At 50.6% G+C, this 17,340-nt stretch overlaps 1 protein-coding gene across 1 annotated transcript in view; it reads right to left on the bottom strand.

The window, feature by feature from the left end:
* The window catches only part of LMO3 (LIM domain only 3), a 61,130-nt gene that overhangs the window by 40,085 nt on the left and 3,705 nt on the right, over positions 1-17,340 (bottom strand). Inside the window, exon 2 of the mRNA XM_073650591.1 lies at positions 16,258-16,471. Within this exon, the coding sequence (XP_073506692.1) occupies positions 16,258-16,463 (206 nt within the window). The 5' untranslated portion in view covers positions 16,464-16,471. The remainder of the gene's footprint in view (positions 1-16,257; positions 16,472-17,340) is intronic.

Genomic DNA, 17,340 nt, shown 5'->3' with positions numbered 1-17,340 from the left:
ACTATACACACACGTACACGGCACACACTATACACACACGTACACGGCACACACTATACACACACGTACACGGCACACACTATACACACACACACACTATACACACACGTACACGGCGCACACTATACACACACACACTATACACACACGTACACGGCACACACTATACACACACGTACACGGCACACACTATACACACACGTACACGGCACACACTATACACACACACACACTATACACACACGTACACGGCACACACTATACACACACACACACTATACACACACGTACACGGCGCACACTATACACACACACGTACACGGCACACACTATACACACACACGTACACGGCGCAGACTATACACACACACATACACACTATACACACACACGTACACGGCGCACACTATACACACACTGCCTTATGCTGAAGGGAATGAAGATGTTCCACACTATGAGCTGCAGCTTCTCCTGCTCACAGCAGCACTGTCCCATCAGACACCTCCCTGCCTCTCCTGGTGCTGCTGACATGAGCAGGAGGAGGCTGACAGGAGGAGGAAGAGGCTGACAGGAGGAGGAAGAGGCTGACAGGAGGAGGAAGAGGCTGACAGGAGAAGGAGGAGGCTGACAGGAGCAGGAGGAGGCTGACAGGAGGAGGAAGAGGCTGACAGGAGAAGGAGGAGGCTGACAGGAGGAGGAGGAGGCTGGCAGGAGAAGGAGGAGGCTGACAGGAGGAGGCTGACAAGAGGAGGAGGAGGCTGACAGGAGGAGGCTGACAAGAGCAAGAGGAGACTGACAGGAGCAGGAGGAGGCTGAAAAGAGGAGGAGGAGGCTGATAAGAGGAGGCTGACAAGAGGAAGAGGAGGCTGACATGAGCAGGAGGAGGCTGACAGGAGGAGGAAGAGGCTGACAGGTGAAGGAGGAGGCTGACAGGAGGAGGAAGAGGCTAACAGGAGAAGGAGGAGGCTGACAGGAGCAGGAGGAGGCTGACAGGAGGAGGAAGAGGCTGACAGGAGAAGGAGGAGGCTGACAGGAGGAGGAGGCTGGCAGGAGAAGGAGGAGGCTGACAGGAGGAGGCTGACAAGAGGAGGCTGACAGGAGCAGGAGGAGGCTGAAAAGAGGAGGAGGATGCTGATAAGAGGAGGAGGCTGATAAGAGGAGGAGGCTGACAAGAGGAAGAGGAGGCTGACAGGAGGAGGCTGACAAGAGCAGGAGGAGGCTGACAGGAGGAGGAAGAGGCTGACAGGAGAAGGAGGAGGCTGACAGGAGGAGGAGGAGGCTGGCAGGAGAAGGAGGAGGCTGACAGGAGGAGGCTGACAAGAGGAGGACGAGGTTGACAGGAGGAGGCTGATAAGAGCAAGAGGAGACTGACAGGAGCAGGAGGAGGCTGAAAAGAGGAGGAGGAGGCTGATAAGAGGAGGAGGCTGACAAGAGGAAGAGGAGGCTGACAGGAGGAGGCTGACAAGAGCAGGAGGAGGCTGACAGGAGGAGGAAGAGGCTGACAGGAGAAGGAGGAGGCTGACAGGAGGAGGAGGAGGCTGGCAGGAGAAGGAGGAGGCTGACAGGAGGAGGCTGACAAGAGGAGGAGGAGGCTGACAGGAGGAGGCTGACAAGAGCAAGAGGAGACTGACAGGAGCAGGAGGAGGCTGAAAAGAGGAGGAGGAGGCTGATAAGAGGAGGAGGCTGACAAGAGGAAGAGGAGGCTGACAGGAGGAGGCTGACAAGAGCAGGAGGAGGCTGACAGGAGGAGGAAGAGGCTGACAGGAGAAGGAGGAGGCTGACAGGAAACCAGGATGGATGAACACAGAACTTAAACACATGTTAAAAAGAAAGAAAGAAATGTTTATTAAATGGAAAGAGGGAGGCATATCTAAAGAAGATTATAATGCAGTCTGCAGATCCTGCAGGGCACGTATCAGGTTAGCTAAAGCTGACAATGAACTAAGGCTTGCAAGAGATGTCAAAAGCAATAAAAAAGGATTTTGGGGGTATGTCAAAAGTAAAAGAAAAGTCAAAGATGCTATAGGATTTTTACAGGATGAAAATGGAGAAATGGTAAGAGAGGATGTTGAGAAGGCCGAACTTTTTAATTCCTATTTTGCATCTGTTTTCTCTCAGAAAGAAAATGTAACATCAACTGATCTTCACTGTCCTTTTAAAGGAATAGAAGAATCCAAGTTATCTGTAAACAGAAAGATTGTGAGGAAATATTTAGCTAACATAAATGAGTTCAAGTCTCCAGGTCCAGATGAATTACACCCCAGAGTACTGAAGGAGATCGTAGAAGAAATTTTAGAACCACTCTCCATAATCTTTGAAAATTCTTGGAGAACAGGAGAAGTCCCAGAAGACTGGAGAAGAGCAAATGTTGTTCCTATCTTCAAAAAGGGGAAGAAGGTGGACCCAGGGAACTATAGGCCGGTGAGTCTGACTTCTATACCAGGAAAGATCTTTGAACAAATTATTAAACAACATGTATGTAAGTACATGGATAAGAATGAAGTGATTAACCAGAGTCAGCATGGGTTTGTAACTAACAAGTCATGTCAGACTAACTTAATTTCCTTCTATGACAGAATCACTGACTGGGTGGATCAGGGAAATGCTGTAGATATAGTATATTTTGACTTCAGCAAAGCATTTGACAAAGTATCTCACACCATCCTTATTGAAAAAATGACCAAGTATGCAATGGACCAGGCAACTGTTAGGTGGATTCATAACTGGCTTAGTGATCGGACTCAAAGGGTGGTTGTAAATGGCTTCACATCCAGCTGGATGAATGTCTCAAGTGGGGTACCACAGGGCTCCGTCCTGGGACCTGTATTGTTCAACATCTTTATCAATGATTTAGATGAAGGAATTGAGGGTAAACTGATTAAATTTGCTGATGACACAAAGCTAGGAGGGATAGCTAACACTAGAGAAGAGAGAGAGAGGATTCAAAAAGACCTAAATAAACTGGAGCAGTGGGCAGCAACCAACAGAATGGTTTTTAACAGGGAAAAATGCAAAGTACTACATCTGGGCAATAAAAATGAAAAAAGCATATACAGAATGGGAGGAATAGAGCTAAGCAACAGTACATGTGAAAAAGACTTAGGTATACTAATAGATCATAGACTGAACATGAGTCAACAGTGTGATGCAGCAGCAAAAAAGGCAAATACAATTCTGGGATGTATTAACAGAAGCATACAGTCTAGATCACGTGAAGTCATTATCGGTCTTTACTCCTCTTTGGTCAGACCTCATCTGGATACTGTGTACAGTTTTGGGCACCACATTTTAAAAAAGACATAGACAAACTGGAGCAAGTTCAGAGAAGAGCGACCAGAATGGTGACTGGTCTGCAAACCATGTCCTATGAGGAACGGTTGCAGGATTTGGGAATGTTTAGCTTGCAAAAAAGAAGACTGAGAGGAGACTTAATAGCTGTCTACAAATATGTCAAGGGCTGTCACATTGTAGAAGGATCATCTTTATTCTCATTTGCACAAGGAAAGACTAGAAGCAATGGGATGAAACTAAATGGGAGGAGACACAGATTAGATAATAGAAAAAACTTTTTGACAGTTAGGGTGATTAATGAGTGGAACAGGCGGCCACGAGAGGTGGTGAGTTCCCCTTCAATGGACGTCTTCAGAGGCTGGACAGACATCTGTCTGAGATGATCTAGTGAATCCTGCTTTGAGCAGGGGGTTGGACCAGATGACCCAGGAGGTCCCTTCCAACTCTACCATTCTATGATTCTATGATTCTATGACAGGAGGAGGAGGAGGCTGGCAGGAGAAGGAGGAGGCTGACAGGAGGAGGCTGACAAGAGGAGGAGGAGGCTGACAGGAGGAGGCTGACAAGAGCAAGAGGAGACTGACAGGAGCAGGAGGAGGCTGAAAAGAGGAGGAGGAGGCTGATAAGAGGAGGAGGCTGACAAGAGGAAGAGGAGGCTGACAGCAGGAGGCTGACAAGAGCAGGAGGAGGCTGACAGGAGGAGGAAGAGGCTGACAGGAGAAGGAGGAGGCTGACAGGAGGAGGAGGAGGCTGGCAGGAGAAGGAGGAGGCTGACAGGAGGAGGCTGACAAGAGGAGGAGGAGGCTGACAGGAGGAGGCTGACAAGAGCAAGAGGAGACTGACAGGAGCAGGAGGAGGCTGAAAAGAGGAGGAGGAGGCTGATAAGAGGAGGAGGCTGACAAGAGGAAGAGGAGGCTGACAGCAGGAGGCTGACAAGAGCAGGAGGAGGCTGACAGGAGGAGGAAGAGGCTGACAGGAGAAGGAGGAGGCTGACAGGAGGAGGAGGAGGCTGGCAGGAGAAGGAGGAGGCTGACAGGAGGAGGCTGACAAGAGGAGGACGAGGTTGACAGGAGGAGGCTGATAAGAGCAAGAGGAGACTGACAGGAGCAGGAGGAGGCTGAAAAGAGGAGGAGGAGGCTGATAAGAGGAGGAGGCTGACAAGAGGAAGAGGAGGCTGACAGGAGGAGGCTGACAAGAGCAGGAGGAGGCTGACAGGAGGAGGAAGAGGCTGACAGGAGAAGGAGGAGGCTGACAGGAGGAGGAGGAGGCTGGCAGGAGAAGGAGGAGGCTGACAGGAGGAGGCTGACAAGAGGAGGAGGAGGCTGACAGGAGGAGGCTGACAAGAGCAAGAGGAGACTGACAGGAGCAGGAGGAGGCTGAAAAGAGGAGGAGGAGGCTGATAAGAGGAGGAGGCTGACAAGAGGAAGAGGAGGCTGACAGGAGGAGGCTGACAAGAGCAGGAGGAGGCTGACAGGAGGAGGAAGAGGCTGACAGGAGAAGGAGGAGGCTGACAGGAAACCAGGATGGATGAACACAGAACTTAAACACATGTTAAAAAGAAAGAAAGAAATGTTTATTAAATGGAAAGAGGGAGGCATATCTAAAGAAGATTATAATGCAGTCTGCAGATCCTGCAGGGCACGTATCAGGTTAGCTAAAGCTGACAATGAACTAAGGCTTGCAAGAGATGTCAAAAGCAATAAAAAAGGATTTTGGGGGTATGTCAAAAGTAAAAGAAAAGTCAAAGATGCTATAGGATTTTTACAGGATGAAAATGGAGAAATGGTAAGAGAGGATGTTGAGAAGGCCGAACTTTTTAATTCCTATTTTGCATCTGTTTTCTCTCAGAAAGAAAATGTAACATCAACTGATCTTCACTGTCCTTTTAAAGGAATAGAAGAATCCAAATTATCTGTAAACAGAAAGATTGTGAGGAAATATTTAGCTAACATAAATGAGTTCAAGTCTCCAGGTCCAGATGAATTACACCCCAGAGTACTGAAGGAGATCGTAGAAGAAATTTTAGAACCACTCTCCATAATCTTTGAAAATTCTTGGAGAACAGGAGAAGTCCCAGAAGACTGGAGAAGAGCAAATGTTGTTCCTATCTTCAAAAAGGGGAAGAAGGTGGACCCAGGGAACTATAGGCCGGTGAGTCTGACTTCTATACCAGGAAAGATCTTTGAACAAATTATTAAACAACATGTATGTAAGTACATGGATAAGAATGAAGTGATTAACCAGAGTCAGCATGGGTTTGTAACTAACAAGTCATGTCAGACTAACTTAATTTCCTTCTATGACAGAATCACTGACTGGGTGGATCAGGGAAATGCTGTAGATATAGTATATTTTGACTTCAGCAAAGCATTTGACAAAGTATCTCACACCATCCTTATTGAAAAAATGACCAAGTATGCAATGGACCAGGCAACTGTTAGGTGGATTCATAACTGGCTTAGTGATCGGACTCAAAGGGTGGTTGTAAATGGCTTCACATCCAGCTGGATGAATGTCTCAAGTGGGGTACCACAGGGCTCCGTCCTGGGACCTGTATTGTTCAACATCTTTATCAATGATTTAGATGAAGGAATTGAGGGTAAACTGATTAAATTTGCTGATGACACAAAGCTAGGAGGGATAGCTAATACTAGAGAAGAGAGAGAGAGGATTCAAAAAGACCTAAATAAACTGGAGCAGTGGGCAGCAACCAACAGAATGGTTTTTAACAGGGAAAAATGCAAAGTACTACATCTGGGCAATAAAAATGAAAAAAGCATATACAGAATGGGAGGAATAGAGCTAAGCAACAGTACATGTGAAAAAGACTTAGGTATACTAATAGATCATAGACTGAACATGAGTCAACAGTGTGATGCAGCAGCAAAAAAGGCAAATACAATTCTGGGATGTATTAACAGAAGCATACAGTCTAGATCACGTGAAGTCATTATCGGTCTTTACTCCTCTTTGGTCAGACCTCATCTGGAATACTGTGTACAGTTTTGGGCACATTTTAAAAAAGACATAGACAAACTGGAGCAAGTTCAGAGAAGAGCGACCAGAATGGTGACTGGTCTGCAAACCATGTCCTATGAGGAACGGTTGCAGGATTTGGGAATGTTTAGCTTGCAAAAAAGAAGACTGAGAGGAGACTTAATAGCTGTCTACAAATATGTCAAGGGCTGTCACATTGTAGAAGGATCATCTTTATTCTCATTTGCACAAGGAAAGACTAGAAGCAATGGGATGAAACTAAATGGGAGGAGACACAGATTAGATATTAGAAAAAACTTTTTGACAGTTAGGGTGATTAATGAGTGGAACAGGCGGCCACGAGAGGTGGTGAGTTCCCCTTCAATGGACGTCTTCAAACAGAGGCTGGACAGACATCTGTCTGAGATGATCTAGTGAATCCTGCTTTGAGCAGGGGGTTGGACCAGATGACCCAGGAGGTCCCTTCCAACTCTACCATTCTATGATTCTATGATTCTATGACAGGAGGAGGAGGAGGCTGGCAGGAGAAGGAGGAGGCTGACAGGAGGAGGCTGACAAGAGGAGGAGGAGGCTGACAGGAGGAGGCTGACAAGAGCAAGAGGAGACTGACAGGAGCAGGAGGAGGCTGAAAAGAGGAGGAGGAGGCTGATAAGAGGAGGAGGCTGACAAGAGGAAGAGGAGGCTGACAGGAGGAGGCTGACAAGAGCAGGAGGAGGCTGACAGGAGGAGGAAGAGGCTGACAGGAGAAGGAGGAGGCTGACAGGAGGAGGAGGGGGCTGGCAGGAGAAGGAGGAGGCTGACAGGAGGAGGCTGACAAGAGGAGGAGGAGGCTGACAGGAGGAGGCTGACAAGAGCAAGAGGAGACTGACAGGAGCAGGAGGAGGCTGAAAAGAGGAGGAGGAGGCTGATAAGAGGAGGAGGCTGACAAGAGGAAGAGGAGGCTGACAGCAGGAGGCTGACAAGAGCAGGAGGAGGCTGACAGGAGGAGGAAGAGGCTGACAGGAGAAGGAGGAGGCTGACAGGAGGAGGAGGAGGCTGGCAGGAGAAGGAGGAGGCTGACAGGAGGAGGCTGACAAGAGGAGGAGGCTGACAGGAGGAGGCTGACAAGAGCAAGAGGAGACTGACAGGAGCAGGAGGAGGCTGAAAAGAGGAGGAGGAGGCTGATAAGAGGAGGAGGCTGACAAGAGGAAGAGGAGGCTGACAGGAGGAGGCTGACAAGAGCAGGAGGAGGCTGACAGGAGGAGGAAGAAGCTGACAGGAGAAGGAGGAGGCTGACAGGAGGAGGAGGAGGCTGGCAGGAGAAGGAGGAGGCTGACAGGAGGAGGCTGACAAGAGGAGGAGGAGGCTGACAGGAGGAGGCTGACAAGAGCAAGAGGAGACTGACAGGAGCAGGAAGAGGCTGAAAAGAGGAGGAGGAGGTTGATAAGAGGAGGAGGCTGATAAGAGGAGGAGGCTGACAAGAGGAAGAGGAGGCTGACAAGAGCATAGAATCATAGAATCATAGAATCATAGAATGGTAGAGTTGGAAGGGACCTCCTGGGTCATCTGGTCCAACCCCCTGCTCAAAGCAGGATTCACTAGATCATCTCAGACAGATGTCTGTCCAGCCTCTGTTTGAAGACGTCCATTGAAGGGGAAATCACCACCTCTCGTGGCAGCCTGTTCCACTCATTAATCACCCTAACTGTCAAAAAGTTTTTTCTAATATCTAATCTGTGTCTCCTCCCATTTAGTTTCATCCCATTGCTTCTAGTCTTTCCTTGTGCAAATGAGAATAAAGATGATCCTTCTACAATGTGACAGCCCTTGACATATTTGTAGACAGCTATTAAGTCTCCTCTCAGTCTTCTTTTTTGCAAGCTAAACATTCCCAAATCCTGTAACCGTTCCTCATAGGACATGGTTTGCAGACCGGTCACCATTCTGGTCGCTCTTCTCTGAACTTGCTCCAGTTTGTCTATGTCTTTTTTAAAATGTGGTGCCCAAAACTGTACACAGTATTCCAGATGAGGTCTGACCAAAGAGGAGTAAAGTCCGATAATGACTTCACGTGATCTAGACTGTATGCTTCTGTTAATACATCCCAGAATTGTATTTGCCTTTTTTGCTGCTGCATCACACTGTTGACTCATGTTCAGTCTATGATCTATTAGTATACCTAAGTCTTTTTCACATGTACTGTTGCTTAGCTCTATTCCTCCCATTCTGTATATGCTTTTTTCATTTTTATTGCCCAGATGTAGTACTTTGCATTTTTCCCTGTTAAAAACCATTCTGTTAGTTACTGCCCACTGCTCCAGTTTATTTAGGTCTTTTTGAATCCTCTCTCTCTCTTCTCTAGTATTAGCTATTCCTCCTAGCTTTGTGTCATCAGCAAATTTAATCAGTTTACCCTCAATTCCTTCATCTAAATCATTGATAAAGATGTTGAACAATACAGGTCCCAGGACGGAGCCCTGTGGTACCCCACTTGAGACATTCATCCAGCTGGATGTGAAGCCATTTACAACCACCCTTTGAGTCCGATCACTAAGCCAGTTATGAATCCACCTAACAGTTGCCTGGTCCATTGCATACTTGGTCATTTTTTCAATAAGGATGGTGTGAGATACTTTGTCAAATGCTTTGCTGAAGTCAAGATATACTATATCTACAGCATTTCCCTGATCCACCCAGTCAGTGATTCTGTCATAGAAGGAAATTAAGTTAGTCTGACATGACTTGTTAGTTACAAACCCATGCTGACTCGGGTTAATCACTTCATTCTTATCCATGTACTTACATACATGTTGTTTAATAATTTGTTCAAAGATCTTTCCTGGTATAGAAGTCAGACTCACCGGCCTATAGTTCCCTGGGTCCACCTTCTTCCCCTTTTTGAAGATAGGAACATCATTTGCTCTTCTCCAGTCTTCTGGGACTTCTCCTGTTCTCCAAGAATTTTCAAAGATTATGGAGAGTGGTTCTAAAATTTCTTCTACGATCTCCTTCAGTACTCTGGGGTGTAATTCATCTGGACCTGGAGACTTGAACTCATTTATGTTAGCTAAATATTCCCTCACAATCTTTCTGTTTACAGATAACTTGGATTCCTCTATTCCTTTAAAAGGACAGTGAAGATCAGTTGAGCAGGAGGAGGCTGACAGGAGAAGGAGAAGGCTGACAGGAGTAGGAGGAGGCTGACAGGGGGAGGAGGAGGCTGACAGGAGCAGGAGGAGGCTGACAGGAGCAGGAGGAGGCTGACAGGAGTAGGAGGAGGCTGACAGGAGCAGGAGGAGGCTGACAGGAGGAGGAAGAGGCTGACAGGAGGAGGAGGAGGCTGGCAGGAGAAGGAGGAGGCTGACAGGAGGAGGCTGACAAGAGGAGGAGGAGGCTGACAGGAGGAGGCTGACAAGAGCAAGAGGAGACTGACAGGAGCAGGAGGAGGCTGACAGGAGGAGGCTGATAAGAGGAGGAGGCTGACAGGAGCAGGAGGAGGCTGACAGGAGTAGGAGGAGGCTGACAGGAGCAGGAGGAGGCTGACAGGAGAAGGAGGAGGCTGACAGGAGGAGCACAGCACACAGGTGGACACAGGAGAACTTCTCTGGCAGCTCAGCTTGGTAGGCCCCGGTCCCTGGCTCTCCCTCCCCCTCAGGGTCGGCACAGTGAAGGACAGGAGCACTGGCTAATGAGCGCTTCTATCACTCTGATAGGGGAGGTCCAGTGGCCGCTGCTCCTGTCCTTCACAGCAAAACTCATTTTTCAATGCCAGGATCTCCATAAACGCCCTGAAGCTCTTCAGACTGAAAAGCCTGTAGTGACATCATGGTCACATGATCGTGATGTCACTACAGGTCCTCAACCAGTCTCTACATCGGAAGCTTCACTAATAATGCTATTATCAGTGAAGCTCCTGCTGCAGCCGCTGGAGGCCCCCAAGGGAGTGGGGGGACTTAGGCAGATGCCTATTCTGCCCTGCCCTAACGTCGGCCCTGACTGCGCCTCACAAGACTGGAAAACACATATTTGGAAGTCGCCTTGCTGCACTCCTCAGGAGAGCTTTACATCAGGACATTGTGGGAAGGGAAGCAAAAGGCCAAGGAAAGCCATACAGCGAACAACGACTAATGAAAGCTCTGCTGTTAGAGGTGGAAAGGAAGAAAAAGACAAAAAAGTCAGAATAATAAAAATATAACAGAAACCGAAAACCGCTCACAAACTAAGATGTTTCTACAGAAATGCACAAAGCCTGGGCAAGAAACAAGGAGAAGTGGGGCTACGAACACCGGAAGCGAGATACGACGGGAGAAGTGGAGCTACGAACACCGGAAGCGAGATACGACGGGAGAAGTGGAGCTACGAACACCGGAAGCGAGATACGACGGGAGAAGTGGAGCTACGAACACCGGAAGCAAGATACGACGGGAGAAGTGGAGCTACGAACACCGGAAGCGAGATACGATGGGAGAAGTGGAGCTACGAACACCGGAAGCAAGATACGACGGGAGAAGTGGAGCTACGAACACCGGAAGCGAGATACGACGGGAGAAGTGGAGCTACGAATACCGGAAGCGAGATACGACGGGAGAAGTGGAGCTACGAACACCGGAAGCGAGATACGACGGGAGAAGTGGAGCTACGAACACCGGAAGCGAGATACGACGGGAGAAGTGGAGCTACGAACACCGGAAGCGAGATACGACGGGAGAAGTAGAGCTACAAACACCGGAAGCGAGATACGACGAGAGAAGTGGAGCTACGAACACCGGAAGCGAGATACGACGGGAGAAGTGGAGCTACGAATACCGGAAGCGAGATACGACGGGAGAAGTGGAGCTACGAACACCGGAAGCAAGATACGACGGGAGAAGTGGAGCTACGAACACCGGAAGCGAGATACGATGGGAGAAGTGGAGCTACGAACACCGGAAGCAAGATACGACGGGAGAAGTGGAGCTACGAACACCGGAAGCGAGATACGACGGGAGAAGTAGAGCTACGAACACCGGAAGCGAGATACGACGAGAGAAGTGGAGCTACGAACACCGGAAGCGAGATACGACGGGAGAAGTGGAACTACGAACACCGGAAGCGAGATACGACGGGAGAAGTGGAGCTACGAACACCGGAAGCAAGATACCATGTCATTGGCATCACTGAGACTTGGTGGGACAAGTTATCTGCAAGAAACAGACTTAATAAATGGGGAGGAGGCGTCACATTGTAAGTTAGAAAAGCGAATATCTCCAGAGACTGAAGCTTCAGAGACTGGGAGATCTGTGGAAACTGTCTGGGTAAGAATACAAGGAGAGAACAACGGAAAGGACACCATTGTAGGAGATTACTACAGGCCACCTGGGCAAGCTGAAGATATGGATGAACTCTATGCATCAGATGGCCAAGTTATCAAAAAATATGACAATGTGATCATGGGACAACTTCATCTTCCAAAAGGTAAAAGAGAGAACAAGGGGATCTGCTACCTTGGATCTAATCCTCATAAACAGGGAGGAGATGGAGGAGGTAACGGTGGCTGGAACCCGAGGAGGCAAGGGTGGCTGGGACCCGAGGAGGCAAGGGTGGCTGGGACCCGAGGAGGCAGCAATCGGCTATCATGGAATTCTGGATAACTAGAGGAGGACGACCTGTGAAGAGTCAGACTTTAAGGTTGGATTTCAGAAAGGCAGATTTTAAGGGTCTCAGAGGATAGGTGGGATTCGATGACTGGATGTCCTTATGGAAATTGTGAAAAATGAGATTCTGAAAGCACAATCGTTAACAATCCCAAAAAGAGGGAAGAATAGGAAGCATTTAAGGAAACCAGGATGGATGAACACAGAACTTAAACACATACTAAAAAGAAAGAAAGAAATGTTTATCAAATGGAAAGAGGGAGGCATATCTAAAAAATGCAGTCTGCAGAACCTGTAGGACACGTATCAGGTTAGCTAAAGCTGACAATGAATTAAAGCTTGCAAGAGATGTCAAAAGCAATAAGAAAGGATTTTGGGGGTATGTCAAAAGTAAAAGAAAAGTCAAAGATGCTATAGGATTTTTACAGGATGAAAATGGTAAAGTGATAAAAAATGATACTAAGCAGACTGAACTTTTAAATTCCTATTTTGCTTCTGTTTTCTCTCAGAAAGTAAATGTAACATCAACTGATATTCACTGTACTATTGAAGGAATAGAAGAATCCACACAATCTATAAACAGAGAGATGGTGAGGGAATACTTAGCTAACATAAATGAGCTCAAGGTCCAGATGAATTACACCCCAGAGTATAGAAGGAAATAGCAGAGGAAATTATTGAACCACTCTCCATAATCTTTGACAATTCTTGGAGAACAGAAGTCCCGGAAGACTGGAGAAGAGCGAATGTTGTCCCCATCTTCAAAAAGGGAAAGAAGGTGGACCCAGGAAGTATAGGCCGGTGAGTCTGACTTCTATACCAGGAAAGATCTTTGAACAAATCATTAAACAAAATGTATGTAAGTACCTGGATAAGAATGAAGTGATTAACCAGAGTCAGCATGGGTTTGTAACTAACAAGTCATGTCAGACTAACTTAATTTCCTTCTATGACAGAATCACTGACTGGGTGGATCAGGGAAATGCTGTAGATATAGTATATCTTGACTTCAGCAAAGCATTTGACAAAGTATCTCACACCATCCTTATTGAAAAAATGACCAAGTATGGAATGGACCAGGCAACTGTTAGGTGGATTCATAACTGGCTTAGTGATCGGACTCAAAGAGTGGTTGTAAATGGTTTCACATCCATCTGGATGAATGTCTCAAGTGGGGTACCACAGGGCTCTGTCCTGGGACCAGTATTGTTCAACATCTTTATCAATGATTTAGATGAAGGAATTGAGGGTAAACTGATTAAATTTGCTGATGACACAAAGCTAGGAGGGATAGCTAATACTAGAGAAGAGAGAGGGAGGATTCAAAAAGACCTAAATAAACTGGAGCAGTGGGCAGCAACCAACAGAATGGTTTATAACAGGGAAAAATGCAAAGTACTACATCTGGGCAATAAAAATGAAAAAAGCATATACAGAATGGGAGGAATAGAGCTAAGCAACAGTACATGTGAAAAAGACTTAGGTATACTAATAGATCATAGACTGAACATGAGTCAACAGTGTGATGCAGCAGCAAAAAAGGCAAATACAATTCTGGGATGTATTAACAGAAGCATACAGTCTAGATCACGTGAAGTGGGGGGTTTCACAGGCAGCACCGAGCTGAAGCGAGGTTATTCTGGCAGAACTGAGCTAGGGTGGGGATACACAGTGTGGGCGCGGTTACAAAGGCAGTGCTGAGCTGGGGCGGGGATACACAGGCAGTGCTGAGCTGGGGCGGGGATACACAGGCAGCGCCGAGCTGGGGCGGGGATACACAGGCAGTGCTGAGCTGGGGCGGGGATACACAGGCAGCGCCGTGCTGGGGCGGGGATACACAGGCAGTGCCGAGCTGAGGCGGAGTTACACAGGCAGCACTGAGCTGGGGCGGGGATACACAGGCAGCGCAGAGCTGGGGCGGAGTTACACAGGCAGCACTGAGCTGGGGCGGGGATACACAGGCAGCGCAGAGCTGGGGCGGAGTTACACAGGCAGCACTGAGCTGGGGCGCGGTTACACAGGCAGCGTTGAGCTGGGGCGGGGATACACAGGCAGCGCAGAGCTGGGGCGGAGTTACACAGGCAGCACTGAGCTGGGGCGGGGATACACAGGCAGCGCAGAGCTGGGGCGGAGTTACACAGGCAGCACTGAGCTGGGGCGCGGTTACACAGGCAGCGCTGAGCTGGGGCGGGGATACACAGGCAGTGCTGAGCTGGGGCGGGGATACACAGGCAACACTGAGCTGGGGCGGGGATACACAGGCAGCACAGAGCTGGGGCAGAGTTACACAGGCAGCACTGAGCTGGGGCGCGGTTACACAGGCAGCGCTGAGCTGGGGCGGGGATACACAGGCAGCGCAGAGCTGGGGCGGGGATACACAGGCAGTGCCGAGCTGTGGCAGAGTTACAAAGGCAGTGCTGAGCTGGGGCGCGGTTACACAGGCAGTGCTGAGCTGGGGCGGGGATACACAGGCAGTGCTGAGCTGGGGCGGGGATACACAGGCAGTGCTGAGCTGGGGCGGGGATACACAGGCAGTGCTGAGCTGGGACGGGGATACACAGGCAGCGCCGTGCTGGGGCGGGGATACACAGGCAGCGCCGAGCTGAGGCGGAGTTACACAGGCAGCGCTGAGCTGGGGCGAGGATACACAGGCAGCGCAGAGCTGGGGCGGAGTTACACAAGCAGCGCTGAGCTGGGGCGCGGTTACACAGGCAGCGTTGAGCTGGGGCGGGGATACACAGGCAGCGCAGAGCTGGGGCGGGGTTACACAGGCAGCACTGAGCTGGGGCGGGGATACACAGGCAGCGCAGAGCTGGGGCGGAGTTACACAGGCAGCACTGAGCTGGGGCGCGGTTACACAGGCAGCGCTGAGCTGGGGCGGGGATACACAGGCAGCACAGAGCTGGGGCGGGGATACACAGGCAGTGCCGAGCTGTGGCAGAGTTACAAAGGCAGTGCTGAGCTGGGGCGCGGTTACACAGGCAGTGCTGAGCTGGGGCGGGGATACACAGGCAGTGCCGAGCTGTGGCGGAGTTACACAGGCAGCACTGAGCTGGGGCGGGGATACACAGGCAGCGCAGAGCTGGGGCGGAGTTACACAGGCAGCACTGAGCTGGGGCGCGGTTACACAGGCAGCGCTGAGCTGGGGCGGGGATACACAGGCAGCGCAGAGCTGGGGCGGGGATACACAGGCAGTGCCGAGCTGTGGCAGAGTTACAAAGGCAGTGCTGAGCTGGGGCGCGGTTACACAGGCAGTGCTGAGCTGGGGCGGGGATACACAGGCAGTGCCGAGCTGTGGCGGAGTTACACAGGCAGCACTGAGCTGGGGCGGGGATACACAGGCAGCGCAGAGCTGGGGCGGAGTTACACAGGCAGCACTGAGCTGGGGCGCGGTTACACAGGCAGCGCTGAGCTGGGGCGGGGATACACAGGCAGTGCTGAGCTGAGGCGGAGTTACACAGGCAGCGCCGAGCTGGGGCGGGGATACACAGGCAGCGCAGAGCTGGGGCGGAGTTACACAGGCAGCACTGAGCTGGGGCGCGGTTACACAGGCAGCGCTGAGCTGGGGCGGGGATACACAGGCAGCGCAGAGCTGAGGCGGGGATACACAGGCAGTGCTGAGCTGGGGCGGGGATACACAGGCAGCGCTGAGCTGGGGCGGGGATACACAGGCAGCGCTGAGCTGGGGCGGGGATACACAGGCAGTGCTGAGCTGCGGCGGGGATACACAGGCAGCGCTGAGCTGGGGCGGGGATACACAGGCAGTGCTGAGCTGGGGCGGGGATACACAGGCAGTGCTGAGCTGGGGCGGGGATACACAGGCAGCGCTGAGCTGGGGCGGGGATACACAGGCAGCGCTGAGCTGGGGCGGGGATACACAGGCAGCGCTGAGCTGGGGCGGGGATACACAGGCAGCGCTGAGCTGGGGCGGGGATACACAGGCAGCACTGAGCTGGCGCGGGGATACACAGGCAGCGCTGAGCTGGGGCGCGGTTACACAGGCAGCGCTGAGCTGAGGCGGGGATACACAGGCAGTGCTGAGCTGGGGCGGGGATACACAGGCAGTGCTGAGCTGGGGCGGAGATACACAGGCAGCGCTGAGCTGGGGCGGGGATACACAGGCAGCGCTGAGCTGGGGCGGGGATACACAGGCAGCGCTGAGCTGGGGCGGGGATACACAGGCAGTGCTGAGCTGGGGCGGGGATACACAGGCAGTGCTGAGCTGGGGCGGGGATACACAGGCAGCGCTGAGCTGGGGCGGGGATACACAGGCAGCGCTGAGCTGGGGCGGGGATACACAGGCAGCGCTGAGCTGGGGCGGGGATACACAGGCAGCGCTGAGCAGCACGGACCTTACCTCAGGTAGTCTCTCCGGCACAGGATGAGGTTGGCCTTGGTGTACAGCGTGGAGCCCACCTCCCCCAGGCGGCAGTCGCAGCAGGCGCACTTCAGGCAGTCCTCGTGCCAGTACTTGTCCAGCGCCTTCAGCAGGTAGCGGTCCTTGATCTTGCGGCTGCAGCCAGCACAACCTTTCGGCTTTGAGTCCGGCTGAACAGAAAGCATTTGTATTCCTGCGAGAAATGGAGAGAAGGAGTCAGAGGCGTCAGAAGAAGAGGGAGGACCGCCAGAGACCGGGTACACGTATCACACGTCACTCCGGATACATGGTATCACACGTCACACGGGATACATGGTATCACACGTCACACGGGATGCATGGTATCACACGTCACACGGGATACATGGTATCACACGTCACACGGGATACATGGTATCACACGTCACACCGGATACATGGTATCACACGTCACACCGGATACATGGTATCACACGTCACACCTGATACATGCTATCACACGTCACACCAGATACATGCTATCACACGTCACACCTGATACATGCTATCACACGTCACACCAGATACATGGTATCACACGTCACACCAGATACATGGTATCACACGTCACACCGGATACATGGTATCACACGTCACTCCGAATAAATTGTATCACACGTCACACCGGATACATGGTATCACACGTCACACCGGATACATGGTATCACACGTCACACCAGATACATGGTATCACACGTCACACCGGATACATGGTATCACACGTCACACCTGATACATGCTATCACACGTCACACCTGATACATGCTATCACACGTCACACCTGATACATGCTATCACACGTCACACCAGATACATGGTATCACACGTCACACCAGATACATGGTATCACACGTCACACCGGATACATGGTATCACACGTCACTCCGAATAAATTGTATCACACGTCACACCGGATACATGGTATCACACGTCACACCGGATACATGGTATCACACGTCACACCAGATACATGGTATCACACGTCACACCGGATACATGGTATCACACGTCACACCAGATACATGGTATCACACGTCACTCCGA

The sequence above is a fragment of the Phyllobates terribilis genome, unplaced genomic scaffold (genome assembly GCF_046119375.1).
Source record: "Phyllobates terribilis strain yellow unplaced genomic scaffold, ASM4611937v1 Scaffold_10__3_contigs__length_209671492, whole genome shotgun sequence".
In the NCBI taxonomy this organism is placed as follows: Eukaryota; Metazoa; Chordata; class Amphibia; order Anura; family Dendrobatidae; genus Phyllobates; species Phyllobates terribilis.
Note: the sequence above shows the minus strand (reverse complement) of the source record. Positions and strands in the feature narration are given on the sequence as shown.